Source organism: Saccostrea echinata, unplaced genomic scaffold (genome assembly GCF_033153115.1).
Source record: "Saccostrea echinata isolate AGI-Se365-2 ecotype Australia unplaced genomic scaffold, CSIRO_AGI_Sech_v1 ptg000054l, whole genome shotgun sequence".
NCBI classification, from domain to species: domain Eukaryota; kingdom Metazoa; phylum Mollusca; class Bivalvia; order Ostreida; family Ostreidae; genus Saccostrea; species Saccostrea echinata.
The window spans coordinates 4,210,001-4,230,380 of record NW_026889803.1 but is presented as its reverse complement, the minus strand read 5'-3'; the positions used below and the strand labels follow the sequence as shown (position 1 = coordinate 4,230,380).

Here is a 20,380-nt window from a genome sequence, read left to right as displayed (position 1 = left end):
ATTACAGAGCTCATCTCAACGAATGTTGTCTTTAAGTAAGGCAAAGTCCCACACAAAGCTAATAGTCTAGTAGTGTGCATCCCTAGATGCAACATTTATGCAAGTTTGGTCTGATAAGGTTTGCAGTTACATGTACTTGGGATTAATGGACTTATCTATAAACTTTAAGCTAGTCACTCTTCCAGAAATGCAAGTTAAACCCAGCATCTAAAGCAAGTTTGAGAGTGTTCATCCCTTGATACATCCATGCAAGTTTGGTTCAGATAGGCCTTATAGTTTCTTGGTAATGAACCTGCTCAAAAAACTTTAAGCTTGTCACTCATCTGGAAAATATAGATCAGATTCAACATCCAAAACAAGTCCAGTAGTGTGCATCCTTAGATGTATCATCCATGCAAGTTTGGTCAATAGGGCATATAGTTACAATGTACTTGGAAATGAGATCTGCTCCAAAAACTTTAACCCGTTCACTCATCCGAAAAACGTAGGTCAGATCCAGCATCTGAAGCAAGTCCAGTGGTGTGCATCCTTTGATGTATCATCCATACAAGTTTGGTCAATATAGGGCTTATAGTTACTTGGAAATGAGACCTGCACAAAAAACTTTAACCTGCACCAAAAACTTTAACCTGAACCAAAAACATTAACCTGGTCATTTCTTTGCTGAAATTGCAGCAACTGAAACCTTGACTGGTACAATGAAACATACAAGAAGCATCTTCCATGCATCTCTGTTTAATGTATGGCATAGAAGTACTTACATTGGACGAGGGTATCACATAAGCTCCCCTCCCACCCCCCCACCCCAACCCACTTCGTTTAGGTGAGCTAAAAATGTCTGAAATAGACAACATTATTTTTACATGTTGTTTGGGATTACTTACACATATCTAGAACAAGTGTCTGAATGGTAGTAGTTTGTAGCAGTTTTGTCAGAATAGAAGGATTGATATAATATACATTTGAAGATCAATTCCTGCAAAACCCCGATATTCCACTTATCGCCAGGACATTGCACTTATGGATTTTGCGTTGTTTCCATACCTGATCACTTAACTGCATAGACAGTGATTTTTCAGATCTCATAAATATCCAATATGCCACAAAAGACATTTTTTTTTTTAAATCAATGTATTAAATTAACATAAATTCGTAAGAAAAATTGTTATCTTCAACAAATTAATCATGGCCTGTATGACAAGTTTAAATTGGTTGAATCATGAAGGAATTCGGGCTTGTATATACCCCCAATATTGCGATTAATGGGAAATAACTCTTGCTACAACCATATCTATCGAAAACTATCTACAGCTTAAGAGCTATAACTCTAACACCAGAGCCTGACCAAGGGCAAGAGGCCATGAAAATCACTGTTTTTGGAAGAAACACCCTTTGCTCATAATATCTATAGATAGTATGTCTGCTAAATATACAGGGGGCAAAAACAAGACTTTAAATGAATTTTAATATGGATTTTTGCTAAATGATCTCTATATGTATCATTTTTCCTACTAGCTAGTTTGTATAATCAAAAATATAATCATTGACAAATCCATGATATATATTGGAATAAACTTGCTAAAAAAAGATTAACCAATCATTAAAGCTCACATAAAACATCTGTATTACTTAACACAATTGAATTCATAGTTCGGATCCTTTCATTTAACAGAATTAAATTCTTAAAGTGAAAAGAAAAATGTAGTGCTTGGGATCTAAATTTTTTAACACTTATTGGTAAAATGAAGCAATAAGATCATAAGATCGGAGATCTATAAATGAACAAAAAAAGATAATATATTGGAATAAACCTGCTAAAAAAAGATTAACCAATCATTAAAGCTCACATAAACAATTCTGTATTACTTAACACAATTGAATTCATAGTTCGGATCCTTTTATTTAACAGAATTAAATTCTTAAAGTAAAAAAAAAAATGTAGTGCTCGGTATCTAAATTTTCTAACACATTGATGATAAAATGAAGCAATAAGATCAGAGATTTAATGACAAAAAAGATTACATAAATAGTGCTGCTGAGATGTGTATATCTTAGAGTAATGTCCCTTGATATAAATCTTGTGTAGTTTTAGGAACTCAATTGTAATGCCATATATAGCAAAATCCTGGTGTAAGAGAGATAATACAAATTACTCATTACCTCTGTTTTGCCTAGACTCAATATCTAGCATTTTTCTGTTTTGTATTGCTGTATGTAAATGTGTTTTCTTGTCCTCTTGAGTGTTTACAAATCATACTTGCCCTACTTGTACCTAGTATGTTATACCCCCAAAGGGACCATCAGATTGGCAAATAAATTCTATTCTATTCTATTCAAAGTCCGGTCCAAAGGAATAACAGAGAGAGTGGGATATAACAACAAAATTCTATCTTAATTGCTATAAAAATTAAGTTTAGTATAATTAAATCTATTTAGAGAGGTGTAAATCAAATAGCACTCTAATTCCCTCCCTCTCTTCACCCCCCCCCCCCCCCCCATTCTTCTTAAATAACATTTGTTACAAGTGAATCTTTTATCACTTATTCACTTACTGGAAAGTCCACGACGTAGTCGCTGAACCACCGGGGGCGCTGCCTAATTCTTGTAGATCGTCTTGGCTCCATTCTATAATAATAAAAACTTTATTACAAAACAAAGTTAATTTCCTTGAATTTCAATATACAGTTATAAATACAACCTCATTGAGCAAACACTTATAATTTTGAATGCTTACAAAAATACAAACATAGGTAATCAGAGATTACAGAGCTCACCTCAACGAATGTTGTCTTTAAGTAAGGCAAAGTCCCACACTAAACTAATAATCTAAGAGGGTGCATCCCTAGATACAACATTTATGCAATTTTGGTCTGATAGGGCTTGCAGTTATTTGGGAATAGACTTATCTGAAAACTTAAAACTAGTCACTCATCGAGAAAATGTAAGTCAAATCCAGCATCCGAAGCAAGATTTGAGATTGTTCGTCCCTTGATGCATCATCCATGCAAGTTTGGTTCAGATAGGCCTTATAGTTACTTGGAAATGAGATCTGCTCCAAAAACTTTAACCTGGTTACTCATCCGGAAAATGTAGGTCAGATCCAGCATCCGAAGCAAGTCCAGTAGTGTGAATCCTTAGATGTATCATCCATGCAAGTTTGGTCAATATAGGGTTTATAGTTACTTGGAAATGACATCTGCTCAAAAAACTTTAACCTGGTCACTCATCCGGAAAATATAGGTCAGATTCAGCATCTGAAGCAAGTCCAGTAGTGTGCATCCTTAGATGTATCATCCATGCAAGTTTAGTCATTATAGGGCTTATAGTTACTTGGAAATGAGATCTGCTCCAAAAACTTTAACCTGGTTACTCATCCGTAAAATGTAGGTCAGATCCAGCATCCAAAGCAAGTCCAGTAGTGTACATCCTTAGATGTATCATCCATGGAAGTTTGGTCAATATAGGGTTTATAGATACTTGGAAATGACATCTGCTCCAAAAACTTTAACCTAGTCACTCATCCAGAAAATATAGGTCAGATTCAGCATCCGAAGCAAGTCCAGTAGTGTGCATCCTTAGATGTATCATCCATGCAAGTTTGGTCAATATAGGGTTTATAGTTACTTGGAAATGAGATCTACTCAAAAAACCTTAACCTACTCACTCATCTGGAAAATGTAGGTCAGATCCAGCATCCGAAGCAAGTTCAGTGGTGTGCATCCTTAGATGTATCATCCATGGAAGTTTGGTCAATACAGGGCTTATAGTTACTTGGAAATGAGACCTGCTCCAAAAACTTTAACCTGCTCCAAAAACTTTAACCTGCTCCAAAAACATTAACCTGGTCATTCTTTAGCTGATTTTGCAGCATCTGAAACCTTGACTGGTACAATGAAACACACTAGAAGCATCCTCCATGCATCTCTGACTAATACATGTATAGGCCATAGAAGTACTTGAAAAGAAAATGCTCCAAAAACCTTTAACCTTGGACGCCGACGCAGAGGGTATTACATAAGCTCCCCCAACTTCGTTGAGGTGAGCTAAAAATGGAGTACTAATCAAACAAAAAAAGTTGCCAACTGACATTTTATTGCAGTAAAGGCAAACTGAAATCTCTTTCTATTTATGAATTTAAGGAATTATTAGATTAAACATGCATGAATCGTACTATATATAATTTTTTTTGGATAATTTTAAATTCCTTACTCATTTTAGCATTGAGGGTTAATTGATGGGGAATCATTCAATTATCACACTTTATGATAAATGCTGATCTATTGTAGTCTTTAGATACATTAATTTTTATATACATAATGTTTTTATAGATATTGTCTAGGGTTTACTTCAAATGTGTCCATGTCACATTCATAGCTCAAGTAAATGGACATCAATGAATAAACTGAAATGAGATCAGTAAACACGTTAATTAACTTAAGAGTCAGAGTACTAATGAATGAAAACTATATATCTAGAAACATGTCCATAGGACATGAATGCCTTACAGTAATTAAATCTTTGCTAGCCAAAGGTTTCTGATATGCTACTCTCCTCATAAACCCTTGGCCTATGGTGCTGTCAAAAGAAGGGATTGTTTTCGTCACGTGATCTTGAATCTTAATTACCATGTACGTACAGATTGCGTCATCATCAGAAATAAAAAGCATATTTAAAAAATTTAAGTTTTTAAAGAATAATTAACAAGAAGGTATTGAGTTATGTTTATTTGTTATATAAAATGCAAATCTACATCTTCAATATAGATTCTTAATCACATATTTTGCACATAGCTTAAGATATTGGACGACATCTGATATCTATTCACGGAATGGCATGTTATCTTACAGATCATTGTTTACTTGCATTTTTCATTCCCGAGATTAAAGAGTCAAGATATATCCCAAACACAGATATCATCATTTACAAAAAAACGAGCAAATTCAAGGAATTGTCCCCTGCTTTTGGCGTCTTAGTGGATAACATTATTTATGGTATATTGTGTCAAAATATGAACGCCCTATCATATATCATTCAAAAGTAATCACCAAAATTAAAATTTTTGAAAATTAGATCAAACATGAAAGTCAAGGTCAAAGAGTAAAAAATTATAGCATGCTCGGAAACATCTTGTCACAGGTAATGTACATGTCATATATGAAAGCCCTATCTCCTCTCAATCAAAAGTTACAGTATAAGGAAAGATAACATTTTTGAAAAGTAGGTCTAACTTCAAGGTCAAGGTCACAGGGTAAAAAATCTTAGTATGTTTGGACAATATTCTTCTTTTAATTTTGCTTTTCAAAGTTTTTTTTTTTTTTTCCAAGTAAGTTATCATAATTTTTAATTCCCTCCCCAAAATAGGTTTTTCATGTCTGGACAATTTTCCTTTTTATTTTTTTTTTTAATTTTTATTTTGAATTATTATTTTTTTTAATTGCTTTTCGCAGTTTTATTAAATAAGTTTTCATATTTTTTCCTGCCTGCCCCTACCCTATCTGATACTACGCGTGTCTGCATCTGAAAATGCAACTCTAGAATAATTATGCAAGGCACTATACAGTCTGATTAAAATCAATCCTTCACTAGCTCCTTTTTATTTTGATTGTCGCGACAATCAAAATTAAAAGGAGCTAGTGAAAGTTTGATTTTAATCAGACTGGGCACTACATGGGCAATGATGACTTTTGTTAAAAATAATTATTGGTTATAAAACAAACATGTTTTGGACACCTGAAATTTATTTAGAATAGAAGAAGAAATTTACATCCTCCAAGAGCATGCACAGTTTTTCTGCATGAAGATGTTTCCTGCTATAATTGCACCTTTATTTAAACTGTATAAAGCACACAAAACTAATAAGTATATGCATGTTTTGTCAATTTTCGTAAAGCTTTTGACACTGTCTTACATGATGGTGTAAAGTTAAAACTTCTACAAATGGGAGTTGGAAGTAAATTTTACAATTAATCAAAAATATTCTAAAAGCAGGAAATTATTTAACAAAACCTTTCTATACTCAACTGGGTGTAAGACAAGAGGACAATCTGAGCCCAAATATATTCAAAATATTTATTAAATTAATGAACTACCAAGTATGTTGTCTAGTACACTTGACCCTGGTACACTTAATAATTTAGAAATACATGGTTTATTATATGCTGATGATATTGTTCTGTTGTCAACCTCAGACAATGGTTTTCAACAAAAGCTAAACACATTAGATGAATTTTGTCAAAAATGGTGTTTAAGTGTGAATATTGATAAAACAAAAGTCTTAGTTTTTAATAAATCTGGTAAACTGTTGAAGAATAAATTTCTATTGAATAATAGTACACTTGAAACTGTTACCAATTATTAATATCTTGGTGTTTATTTCACTGCATCAGGTACTTTTTCGCAGGCTAAAGATGCATTGTACAAAAAAGGTTTGAAATGTTATTTTAAGTTATGTTTTGTTTGTTTGTATGTTGTTTAACGTCCCTCTCAAGAATTTTTCACTCATATGGAGACGCCACCACTTGCCGGTGGAGAGCTGCAAATTTTGTCCTATATACTCGGCACTCAGGGCCATTGAGCAGTGAGGGATCTTTTTCGAGCCAGCACCTACTGCGACACGGGACCTCGGTTTATACGGTCTCATCCGAAGGACTGGTCTCCATGTCCCACAGTGGGATTCGAACCCGCGACGTAAGGATCAACTCCTTACTTCGTGACTCTAAGAGCAGATGCCCTAACCACTGCGCCACGCAGGCGACTTTAAGTTATGTAAAGATATTTTAGCATTTCATCCTTCTGTTAAAACTAGTCTACATATTTTTGACCATACTATTTAGCCGATAATGTTATATGGCAGCGAAATATGGGATGTGTTTAATCCTCATTCACCACGATTCAGAGATGGTATCTCAATTGACAATGTATATAATTTTTCACAACCTGACAAGCTACACTTGAAGTTTTGTAAATTTAAACTGGGTTCATGAGAAAAGTGCAAATTTTGCAGTAATGTCAGAACTAATGGTAGATTTCCATGTTATATTGGTATCATACAAGAGGCCCAAGGGCCTTGAATCGCTCTTCTGATAAATTGTACAACCTATCACTTCTATTTGAAGCCTCTAAGTATCCTGTATATTTAGATAAAGTGCCTTGAAATTCCAGGTAGGTCATCATGACCTACATTTTAGATATAACACTCTGAGAATCCAAGAAGATTCTAAGCCAATTAGTACCTAAGAATAGGTCACAGGGACCTACTTATCTCTTGTCATTATCTGAGGACCCAAGATGCATCAACTAACTAAGTTTGATGATCCTATGCCAAATAGTACCTGAAATATTTATATGAATAAGCCATAAAATTTCAAAACTAGGTCATGTTGACCTACTTTTCAGTTGACGTACTTCAAGGACCCAAGACGCAACAACTGACAAAGTTTGATGACTCTAAGCCAATTAATACCTAAAATATTTAATTATAACTATAAAATTTTAAAAGTGGGTCACAGTGACCTACTTTTCAGTTGACATACTTTGAGGACCCAAGTACCTAAAAATATTTAAATAAAGCAATAAAATTTCAAAAGTAGGTCACATGACCTACTTTTCAGTCAACTTACTCCAAGGACCCAGGATGCATCTACTGACAAAGTTTGATGATTCTAAGCCAATCAGTGCCTGAAATATTTAGATAAAGTCATAAAATTTCAGAAGTATGTCATGGTACCGGTGACCTTCTTTTCAGTCAACTTACTCCCAGGACCCAAGATGCATCAACTAACAAAGTTAAAATTGATGATTCTAAGCCAAACAGTACCTGAAAATATTTAAATACTGCAGTCATAAAATTTCGAAAGTAGTTCACGGTGACCTATTTTTCAGTTGTCGTACTCCGAAGACCCAAGATGCATCAAATGACAGTTTGATGATTCTAAGCCAATTAGTACCTGAAATATTTAATTAAAGCCATACATTTTCAAAAGTAGGTCACAGTTACCTACTTTTCAGTAGTGCTGGGACAATACAACTATTTCTGTATCGATATATATCACAATATTTGAGCCACAATACAATATGTATCACGATATGTAAAATAGTCATAAAATGTCTTTTTTTGTATTGAAATGAACAAAACATTCTTCACAAATAAGAATAATATGAGGTCTTTAGATATATCAACTGACAAGATTTGATGACCCTAGTCCTTATAGTAAGCAAAATATCAACATTTTAATAAGACGTAATTTGTGGTCCACTTTGAAGTGACCTTGAGACCACGCCCTTTGCCCCAGGGCAATTCCCCATTCAAATTTTAATCTACAACATATCCTCATCCTTTTGTGAAAGTTTAATGATAATCTGCCCTGTGGTTCTTGAGAAGAAGATTTTTTTAGCAACCAGTACTTTTGGTTTTATTTACCTAATTATCTCCCCTTGTTTAAGGGTCACACCCTAGTTTTAGTTTAAACGAGAGCCCTTGGGCCAAGGATACCCTGTGACAAATTTGACAATAATTGGCCAAAGGGTTCTCGAGTTATGGCCCATATTCTAAAAAGTTTACACACACCGCACAAATGACCATAGCATTTAGCCTCCAACTCAGAAGAGCTAAAAATCTATGTTATTATATTGCCATAGACTGGAAAATTCTGATAACAATTCTCTTCTGTACAATGCTTTTATTAATTCAAAACACTTAGTACAAATAGAGACTCTGGTTCTCTTGTATACTTGAATTTTTGAAAATTTTAAAAATATCAAAAAATTCCTCCTCTTTGAGTCTATCTAAATTCAAAATTGTCATCAATAATCAAATCCACAAGAAGTTTATTTGCTCTTGGTTCAACTCTAAAGAAAAAAATCTCCTGGAAAATTAGATTCTTATGTAAAGCTGAAAAGTAATTTCCAATGTGAAGAATATTTAACATTACTGAATAATTTAATTTTGTTTGTATTCTAACCTCTGATTGGTTAATATCCAAAAAGGAACACAAATTATTTCTGTATAACCTGGTTTGGTATGGGGACACACCCCCCTGACAACCAGCTGAATCATCTGTATCCATACAATCCTCTCATTTCCAGTCCTCGGGATTTGTGGAAAATTCCAGATTTAATCAATGTACCAAACAATAATTCGATCTTACCACATGTAAACAAACAACAAGGCTGCTAGGCCTATGTATCAGTTTTTACCTCCCCTCGCTTCCCATCACTTCCGGTACTTCCGTTACTACGGTTGTATTATTGAGCGGCAAATTTGAACTAATAAAAAGCAACGAAATTTTACACCCATAGTTATTTAATGATTTTAAAATTAAATTATAAGGAATGACTCTAATTCTTGGCCAAATTATTCGCGAATAACCTGGTTTGGGTCAGTTTACGCTGTTTTATAATCTGCTTCGCGGATTATAAAGCGTAAACTGACCCAAACCAGGTTATTCGCGAATAATTTGGCCAAGAATTAGAGTCATTCCTAAAATATCTTTGACTTTAGAAGGGCATAACCAGATTGAGAATATCTTCTCACAGGCTAATAATTGAAACTGGTAGATATATTGGACTAGAAAGAGATAAAAGAATATGTGAAAAATGTAATTTGAATGTAGTGGAAAATTAAATACATTTTACTAATAGATTGTCCTTCTTACAAAGAAAAAAGAACCAAACTTCTAAATGAAGCACAGAAACATAATAAAAATTTTAATAGCTAAGATACATGTAGTTCTCAAAAATATTTTTGGATCATTACATGTGAAAATATGAATGTCTTACTTCAACTTGGAAACTACCTCTCTAATCATTTAATATGACATTGTAAAGCACAACAACTTGCTATGTATGCATTTTACTTTTACACAATTTTTTTTTTAATTTATCTCCTTATTGATAATGCACTGCCTTTGTCTACTAATGTATCTTTCATGCCTCTCTTGGGGCCCTAGATTGGAAATAAATATTGTCTATTGTCTAATAAATATGTTTAACTTACAAAATTTGGTAATGATGTAAAGAAATGTTTCATATACCAATATGAATGTGTGGCTAATATTAGACAGTGACCTGAAATGGCGGCGGGAACAATCGAGTACTCACCGGTGATCACGTTTTCAACAAAAACATTGTATAAAGTAAAAAAAAAACGAACGATTACAACAAAAATCAACTTACTTCAGTCTGAAGTATCTTCTTCTGTGTCTTTGGTGATGAAAGAATGCTTTGATAAGTCGCTTGGAAGGCTTTTGCAGAAGCAAATGCAAATCACTGCTATTCGAGTTAGACTCTAATATCAGTGTGACGAATTCTCATTCAGGGTCAGCTCACGTGACCAATGCTGGTCAATAGAGCGTGAAAAACTGTGAAAAGGTGAGAGAGAGAGACTAAATTATTTTTTAATATAAATTACGAACTTGAAAAAAAGAGCGGATGCGCATTTAAATTGTTTGAAATATGATGAATGATGAGACATGTGGGAGGCAATGATTTAGGGACACACCTTTATTTATGGAGCTCAAAATAAAAATAGACTCAAATAATTAAGGACTCTTATTTTTTGAAGATATTATGAACTCATTATATTATCATGGTGGCATATATCTGCCCCCTACATGCAAGATAAATTATGTTAACATACTGTCACATTCAACAACTGGCTTACAAAGTAATCTTGATAAATTTCAAAAATTCTGTTCTGATTGGTGTCTAAAAGTTAATACTGATAAAAGTAAGGTTTTAATCTTCAATAAAGCGGGAAGAACTCTTAAATATAATTTTATTTTTGAAAGTAAAGAAATAGAATGTGTCACGGTCTTCTTATAGGTGTTTAGGAATATATTTTAATGCAGCTGGAAATTTTTCTAGTGCTCAAGATGATTTGTACAAAAAGGCAATGAAAGCATACATGTACTTAAAATTGCAGAAAGACTTTTTATCATTACAACCAAGCATTAGAACATCTCTTCATGTCTTTGATCACACTATCAAACCAATATTACTCTATGGCAGTGAGATTTGGGGAATCTTAAATCGCCCATCTTTGTTAAACCGCAACACTATAATTTGCATGATTTTTACTCCAAACTAAAGTGTGAAAATCTCCATATGAAATTTTGTAAATTTATTTTAGGTCTTCATAGAAAGTGCTCAAATTTTGCAACTTTGTCAGAACTTGGAAGATTTCCATTACACCTTGATGTTGTAAAAAATATAATGAATTATGTGAATAGACTAGAAAATCTTGGGACTTCTTTCCCATTATTAATGCAGCATACCTTCATAGTAAGCTTAATGCTAATACATGTAAATCGCAGTCATGGTATGGTATAGTATGTAAATTTCTTCAAATTGCTGGGTTAAACCATATTATTACCATAAATAAACCCTTATATTTCAAGAAAAAATGCAAAGAATTATTATATAATCATTACACAAATGAAAGGTACAATATGAGAAATTTACAAAAAGGAAAACTTGAAACTTATATAAAATTTAAAACTAATTTGGTTTTTGAAAATAACCTAGCACTGTTATCACCTGAACAACGCAAAGTACTTACAAGGTTGCGGACATCAGCACATAATTTACCAATAGAACGAGATCGTTACTTAGGGATTCCCAGACAACTAAGAACTTGTACAAATTGTTCTTCTCACCAAGTTGGAGATGAAATTCATTTACTCTTTGAATGCCCAAAATATAATTTACTTAGGCAAAATATGTATGAAAGTATACAACAACATTGTAAACAAATTTTACTTCTTGATAACATGAACAAATTAATATGGATATTGAATTGTGAAAATTGTGATGTTCTTAAATCCCTTTTTGAATTGATCAAGGGAGAAATATAATGTGTCTTCTAAATGTATATAGAATTTAAAAATTGTATACTTTTAACACTCAATAAATGTTAGTTTGGTCATAAGATATGTAAACATGGTGCCTTATAAAGTACCAATGCACTGTCCCGTGGTATCTTTTGCAATTTAGTGGAATATATCTATTCAGTATATATTTTTGTATATGTATATCTCTGGCTTTTTTGCATTATGGTACACGGTGGTACTTGATTATACTTTACAATGTGTATTTTAAATTGTACATTTTAGCAATTATCTCAACTTATGAACCATGAGTAAACTGACTAAGTATATGTATTAAGAATATGCTGAATATTACAGTACTATTATCACAATTGTGAATAATTATTATACTTATATGTTCTGTTTAATAATCATGTATGTAATATGCTCAAAAGGGCCCCGATTTGGAATAAAAAAATAAATAAAAATATAACATAATTATGTAGACAGGCGATTTATTTATGTCAACATGCAAAATAATTATGTTGACATGCAAGTTACCAATCTCCATGAAGAATCTAATTTTAATTTTGGTAAACTTACTTACTAGCGCCATTAAATGACATCTAGTCCGAAATATCTGACGTTTTCCAGGCTTTTTTCACGATTTTGATATTTTACGTGCCAGGAAATCTAAAGGCATTGTACTATTGATAAGATGTGAATTCAGCATTTAATTCGGTTCGCAAGTATCGAAAATCAACCCAAGAATGCCGCCTCCAGTTGGAGGCGGCGAATTTCCAGTTTTTGTAATGGCGCCGGTTCTGACGTTTTCCTGGCATCATACAAGCAAGATGCAACAGGATTGTGTTGATCATGTTGACATGCGACTTATTTATGTTAGCATATGCGATCTCTCGAGAGATGTTACATTGTACTTCCATTTATAAGAAAAAAAAATTGTATTATATACTAGCCATTCCAGGATTCGAACCCATTACCAGGTAAAATAATCTTTACATAGAGTCCACACGCTTTACCACTAGACCAGCTCCAACAATGCAGTCTCCTGTGCTATTTTATGTGCACATTTTGCATTTCGGATGGATAATAATTTTTATTCGATTTTTGTGATTTTCAAAAATATGCCTCTTTGAAACAAAAATGCGAAATGGCAGTTTTGAAGAAAAACCCTGTCTCTCTATGCGAATATGACATTCATCCTGTTTCAAGGAGGCACATTGGGGATTCCCTATTTAAAAAAAACAGAAAACTTGACTTTTTTGCTATGTGACTTATTTACACTTCATTTAATGGCAAATTGGAAGTCGGTATGCAGTTTCTAAAAATTGTTCTATAATGTGCTGTATATACCGTTGTATCTGAAAAAAAAAAACATAAGACCGTTTTCTGTTACATAAAATATTCCTTTTAAACTGCTACAACTTTAGGGAAAATAACAAAAGAACTGCAACACCCTCTTTAAATATACGAAGCATATAAAAATGACGAAAATATCTTTAAAAATTAAGAAAAATTGAGGAAATTCGGATTAGCCAATATCTATTTTAGTTGAATTATGCATGTCGATTTGGTAGTATTATCTGAAAGACCCTATATGGTAGTATCTTTTTACGTAAAAAGAAAAACATTTTAACTTTTGAAATAGAAGTAGGCATCGCATGATTGGAAACAGTATTTTCTTTATTGTTAAAGTGAAGGAAAAAGATATGACCTTGACCTGACCTTGGTTCTAAAATAAAACGGTCAAATTTAATCTTACCGATAGCATCACTTAGTGATTATGTCTTCTTGATTCTATGAAAATTTCATCAATTTTTGAATACAAGAAATATAAGAAGAATTCCTCCTTAAAAGATTGGTAACTTGCATGTCAACATAATTATAATGCATGTTGACATAATTATTTTGCATGCTGACATAATTATCTTCAGGTTTGCATGCTGACATACTTTTCTTGAATGTTAACATAATTTATCTTGCATGTAGGGGGCAGAAATATGCCACCATATGCTACAGCCGCCTTCGGGTATAAATTTTGTTCCAGAACATCCCTTACAAAAAATACTTCCGAAAAATTAAAAACGGGGGGGGGGGGGGTGAATCACAGACAACTGCTTCTTCAATAAAAAAGGAAGTCGAAAAATTTTCATATCTTTTAACCACTTATCAACAAAACAAGGGCACTGTAAAGCGGAGCTTCCCAATTCGACTTCGATCCCGATGCAAATTACGTCACTTTCATTCACACAAGGACAAACTCACACATTAACACCCTCACCCTTACCCTCACACAGTATTTCCAACTATAATGCCACAAGGACCAGATTGTAAATAATTTTGAATCTGTAGTCAAAAAGAATGTATTTAGATAAGTTTTGGTCTTTTCTGGCTTGTTCGGTTTCATTTTTTTAAAATGATTCCATATTTGCCCCCCCCCCCTTAATTCCCTTGGAAAAAATGATTTACGTTGACCCATAGATGTGTCTTTGCATTTAAAATTGTGACCAAAACCCTGAAGAACACCATGAAAATAAAACGAATTAAGATATCTACATGTATACTACACACACACACATGAACATCTTTAATCAGAAAAGCACCACCTTCGATTTTCTTGGTCAGGCGAGCTAAAAATGGCCGTAGGAACCGGGGGAGGGGGTGCTCCCCCAATTATTTTGCGGATATATAGATTACTGTAGAAAATATAGATACTATAATTCTTATGCTTTTGCCCCCTCAATAAAAAAGTCTGATGACTTTTTTTTTTTTTTTTTTGCTTGTCAAGAAATTTTTGATAGTTGATAGTGCCCCCTCAACTGAAAAAGTATGGCTGTGCCCCCCCCCCCCCCCGCCCCCCAAAAAAACTGAAATTGCTTTCTACGGGCCTGACACGTCCAAGATACACTTCACCAAGCATGTGTTTCACGCTAGATTTATGTCGTGTGTTCAGAAATATAATTGCTGTCTCTGTAAAATAGACATATCATGCCTGGTTGGATGTGTTGCCTATGCGATAATTCTCATTTTATGTCCAGCAACAATTCGCAATAAATTTCCAGCAACATGAATATAGTACGTGTATAGCTAAAAGTTTCACTATATGTAATGCATGAATGTGATAGAGAAATGGACTGTTATTTCAACATCCTGTGTATTACATTGTCTCTGAAGTACACGTTTGCTAAGTTAAAAAAATATATACATGTATCTTTATTATATATGTATGAGGAAAACGCTACAGTAGATACCTTCATTTTAGTTAGAGCTGTATGTAGTTAAATAACATTGCAGTTGTTAGAGCAAGATGTTTGGATTTTCCCATTAATTACAACTATTTTTAACATAGAAAAACGGTACAAGTACACAAATAATACAATGGCTTTTAATTTTCAATTTCACAGAACCCGTCGGAATGGGGTGGGGGTGGGGGGTTAAGGGCGCAGGGATGATATTTACGTAAATTCTATAGCTACATATAACTCTATACATGCATACAGAACCAAACTGAATGTATTCAATCAGAGAGAGTAATTGTGAAAAATTTTCATCACAGATACTGTTTTAGATTCTCTTTTATACCATCATGACAAGGAGCACACGGTGTGACCGGTCGGCAGGGGATGCTCACTCCTCCATGGCACCTCATCCCACCTCTTATGTTTTAGAGGTCCTTATTTGCGTTGCTCCTGATGTTTGTATTGTTTGAATGGACTTTTGAGATTGAATACTGTTCGTTATCTTCATATTTCATGTAGGTTTGGGGTATACCGTGGGAGGCAATTTATCCGTCTCGGGGTATAGGGGAAACTGAAGGTAAGAAATCCATCACCCTGCGCGTCAATCATCATTAATTCTTTTAAAAAAAATTAAATGTTTATCACCATTTACACGTGTTTATTTTTTAAGTCTCGCATTTTCTTTGCACTTACACTCGAATCTTACATTAAAACTAAGGAGAGCTGCATGTATGGTATGTGGCAACGCTTTTTGAAAAAAAAAATACGCACTTTGAAATTTTTTTTTCAAAGTGGGTTAAATTTGGGACAAAATCAACGCACTTTGAAAAAAAATTTCAAAGTGCGTTAAATTTGGGACAAAATCAATGCAAATTTTGAATTTTTTTTTCAAAGTGCGTTAAGTGTGTACATCAACATTTTTACCATGGAGACACTTAACGCACTTTGAAAAAAATATGTATAAAACAAAAATTCTGGACTTAGATTTTAGTAATAGACAGCATTATTTTGGTACCTTTCTTTCAAAAAACCGATGAATTGATCTTCCCTCATCGAGAACGAGGAGAAGACAGGTAGAAGGTCACTCACTCCAACTCTTTAACTTTCCTATCCAAACATATGTATTTACATAACTGGTATGACATTGATATACTTTCTCTCAATTAATTTGAGTTAACGTATTTAATAGATGAAAAAATTGAGATAAGCTTTCCTGAAAAAGAAGAATAATAACGCACCCTATTATATTAAAGAAGAGAGGCTCGGGGGTCATATCGCCGCTGATCTAAGCAACCATAGACAACTACTTTGGCCAAAGTAGCTTTACAAAATCAAATACACCCCTCCCCCCCCCCAAAAAAAAAAACACGTATAAAATGCATAAATATTTTTTTTCATACCTCTTAATACCAATAAAAATACCAATAAAAAAAGGCCATCATATTAAGCGGGAATAAACAATTTTTTCGTACTTCTAAATACTTATAATTTAATTCTGATTGATTGGATAAAAGATTTACTTTATATCGTATAAATTGGGTTGCCTACATCACAATGACTTCCGTCAAAAACGTATCGATCCGCCTGACGTTACATTTAAATTTTGTACAATTTGAAGTCATTTTTTAAAGGGTAATCATCTTTTTTCTTATACTAAATGAATGAAAATTAAATTATAAGGAATGAATTTAATAGCTACCCAATTTATACGGTATAAAGTGGGTTGGAACAGTTTACGCTTTTTTATAAACCGCTTCGCGGTTTATAAAGCGTAAACTGCCCCAACCCACTTTATACCGTATAAATTGGGTAGCTATTAAATTCATTCCTTAAATCAAATAACTCTAGAAAGACCATCATATTGCGCGGGAAATTTTTTTTAACTGGAAAAATCATTATTACTCCTTTTTCCCTAAGAAAAATGCGATCTTTAAGTCGCTGATCGACCCCTATATCTGCCGAACTTATTACAGACTGGATAAAAAATTTTTTTTTAAATTTAAAAAAAAAAAAAAATTGTGCTATTAAACAATCATTCCTCCATTATTTCTATAAGACCTATTTCCCTTTTATAACATTAACGAGCACCTTTGGGAACAAAACAACCTTTAAAAATCTTTAAAACGTCTATATCTAAGATCCTAGTGACGTTATCACCGCAAAGTTATCCAACCAGGTTCAAATAATTATTTATCATACCTAAAATTTGCAAGAATATTGACCAAGCGGTGGACATTTTTTTTTTCGAAGTGCGATAAAATGGTCGATATTAACGCACTTTGAAAAGAAATATTTTTTTCAAAGTGCCTTATAACGCTAAAAAGGGCGTAATAACGCAAATAAAGGCGTAATTACGCCTTTCCAAAAGGCGTTATAACGCGAAAAAAGGCATAATTACGCCTTTTCAAAAGGCGTTATTACGGCTTTCAAAAAGCCTTAGTACGCCTTTCCAAAAAGGCGAAATCTCGTAAGCCTTTTTAAAAAGCGTTATTACGCCTTTCCAAAATGCGTTTTTATGCCTTTCAAAAAGGCGTTATTACGCCTTTTTAAAAGGCAAAATTACCCAACCCCACCCTCGAAAAAAAAAAATCAACTGCCTAAACTCGAGGGGAACCTTTTTCTAACTTTTTGGTAAAACTTTTTTTAAATGCAATGACTTGCCAGAGTTTAACCATACTGCAACAAAATGTTAAGGGACCAAGCAATCAATAAATGAATGTTTATATTTAAACTATAGCAAGACTATTTTCCCAAAAATTGGGGTGGGGGAGACACCCCCCCCCCCCACACACACACACACACACTTGCATTCATACTGTTTGAAAAGGAGTTGTATTAAAAAATGGAAAGGCCTAATTTTAAAATAATAAATATATGAAAGACTGAATCAAAGCCATCTTTACTTATGCAATATTTACATTATAGTTTTAATATTATAAATCATATTATAAATTATAGTATTTTCTATATTCCTGCACATCTCACAGACAGCTGTTTGCATGCGTATTAAGAGAATTCAAGTTGACACTCTACTTGTGAAAATCCAGGATATAGGCAGAGCCAGCTTTGGGCTTTGCTAGCCATGTATTAAAAATTCATGTCAAATTTGAAAATATTATTCTGTCCTCTTGGAAAAAAGCAGGCAAACTATTTGCATAGGTATAATGAGCAATTAGCCTTCAACCAAATTTGTGAAATCCATGCACCTTGGTAGAGGTGTCTGACATCAGAGAAGGACCAAGTTGGTTTAACACTGAAAATATTTTACAGATTTAAAAATCTTTTTTCCTTGAAATCTAATTATAATCAGCCCCAAGGGTGGGCTAAGTACATCATGTATTGAAAAATAAAAGGCGTAATAATGCTTTTTAAGAAGGCATAATAACGCTTTTTGGAAAGGCGTAATAATGCCTTTTGGAAAGGCTTAATAACGCCTTTTGGAAAGGTGCAATAAAACCTTTTGGAAATGCGTAATAATGCCTTATTAAAAGGCATAATAACGCCTTTTTGGAAGGCATAATAACGCCTTTTTAAATGGCTTAATAATGCTTTTTGGAAAGGCGTAATAATGCCTTTTAAAATGACATAATAACGCCTTTTAAAAAGGCGTAAAATGCCTTTTTGAAAGGCATAATAACGCCTTTTGGAAAGGCGTAATAACGCCTTTTGGAAAGGCATAATTACGCCTTTATTTGCGTCATTACACCTTTTTCCTTTTTAAAAGGCGTTATTACGCCTTTTTTGCATTATAACACCTTTTAAATTTTTTTTTACCGTAGTTTGATCCTAATAGGCTTTCAGTTTCGTAATTGTTTACCTGACAATACACTGCTCTAACACTCAAATTATGCTTACTTCATGGAAGAAGTTGTTTTTGTCCATGTATATGATTGAGTATGTATATGATATTCTTCTGGCAACTCCAGTTCTCAATCCAAAAGTCAACAAATGATAAAAATTATAAATTTTATTGCATAGTGTTATTATTGAAGAAAAGAATTGTTTTTCTATAATAACAGATATTTAAGGTCATTCATACAGCACATAATGCAGTTATTATTTACCTGACAATATACTGCTCTTTAAAACTATTCCTAGAACTAAATATTAGTACACAACCTTTTTCTCTTGTCACTAAAATTGCCAGACAAAATAATGATGTGCTTTCCACAAGAATTTTTATCTGGATTAAATATACATGTATATATAAAAATCCATACTTGAAATCTAGCTTGCATCAAAACTAAACAATCAAAATTAAAAATTTAAAATGTATATCATCAAAATTCATTACTTAAATAAAATTCAGAAAACCTGAGGAATGCCTCAATTTTTCAGAACCATGAGATGCAATCATGCATCCCTTCCTTGTTTTCTATATATCAATATTATAGATGCTTAAATGTCTGAGTATCAAAAAATAATTACATCACTGTACTTAAATGACCCTGTGTATCACAAGAAATAATCTATTAAGTAGACATCTAAGTATGACAAATGACACGGGATTTCACAAATCACTATCTTGCACAACTGTTTTATGGTTCATTACTTGGTATACTATCTCCCTGGAACTTCTCTGTTTGATAGTCGCCAGAAGAGGAACAAATATACACCAGCTACAAGTGTAAATAATGCTGCCACGATCATCACTACTTCCTAAAAAATAAATGCATATATTAAAAAAATAGAAGATATATAAAGGAAAATGCTTCACATATCCTATTATATACAAACACTAAAAGTATTAAAAACAAGAGGCCCATGGGCCACAGCGCTCACCTGAGTAACTTTGGCCTTGCTGTTTTTCACCTGATTTCTCCCCCCCCCCCCCCCGTAGTACTTATTGTGGCCCAGCCCTATCCCCAGGGGTCATGAATTGAACAATTGGAATCTACACTACCCCAGGATGCTTCCAAGTAAGTTTCAGCTTATCTGGCCCAGTGGTTCTTGAGAAGAAGATTTTAAAAGATTTTTCCTATACATTTCAATGTAAAACTTGGATTCCCTATTGTGGCCCCGCCCCACCCCCGGGGGTCATGATTTGAACAATTTAGAATCTACAGTACCCCAGCATGCTTCCAAATAAGTTTCAGCTTTTCAGGTCCAGTGGTTCTTGAGAAGAAGATTTTTAAAGATTTTTCCTATATATTTCAATGTAAAACTTGGATTCCATAGTATGGCCCCGCCCTACCCCCAGGGGTCATGATTTGAACAATTTAGAATCTACACTTCCCCAGCATGCTTCCAAGTAAGTTTCAGCTTTTCTGGTCCAGTGGTTCTTGAGAAGAAGATTTTTAAAGATTTTTACTACAT

At 33.4% G+C, this 20,380-nt stretch overlaps 1 protein-coding gene across 2 annotated transcripts in view; it reads right to left on the bottom strand.

Moving 5' to 3' along the window:
• LOC133205517 (triple QxxK/R motif-containing protein-like) overlaps positions 1-20,380 on the bottom strand; it is a 65,167-nt gene that overhangs the window by 35,728 nt on the left and 9,059 nt on the right. Inside the window, exon 3 of one of the 2 annotated variants that reach the window (XM_061341345.1) lies at positions 19,700-19,723. In XM_061341345.1, coding sequence (XP_061197329.1) covers positions 19,700-19,723 — 24 coding nt within the window. Of the gene's footprint in view, positions 1-19,016; positions 19,724-20,380 lie in introns of those variants that run through there. The other variant, XM_061341344.1, reaches the window with a different exon arrangement.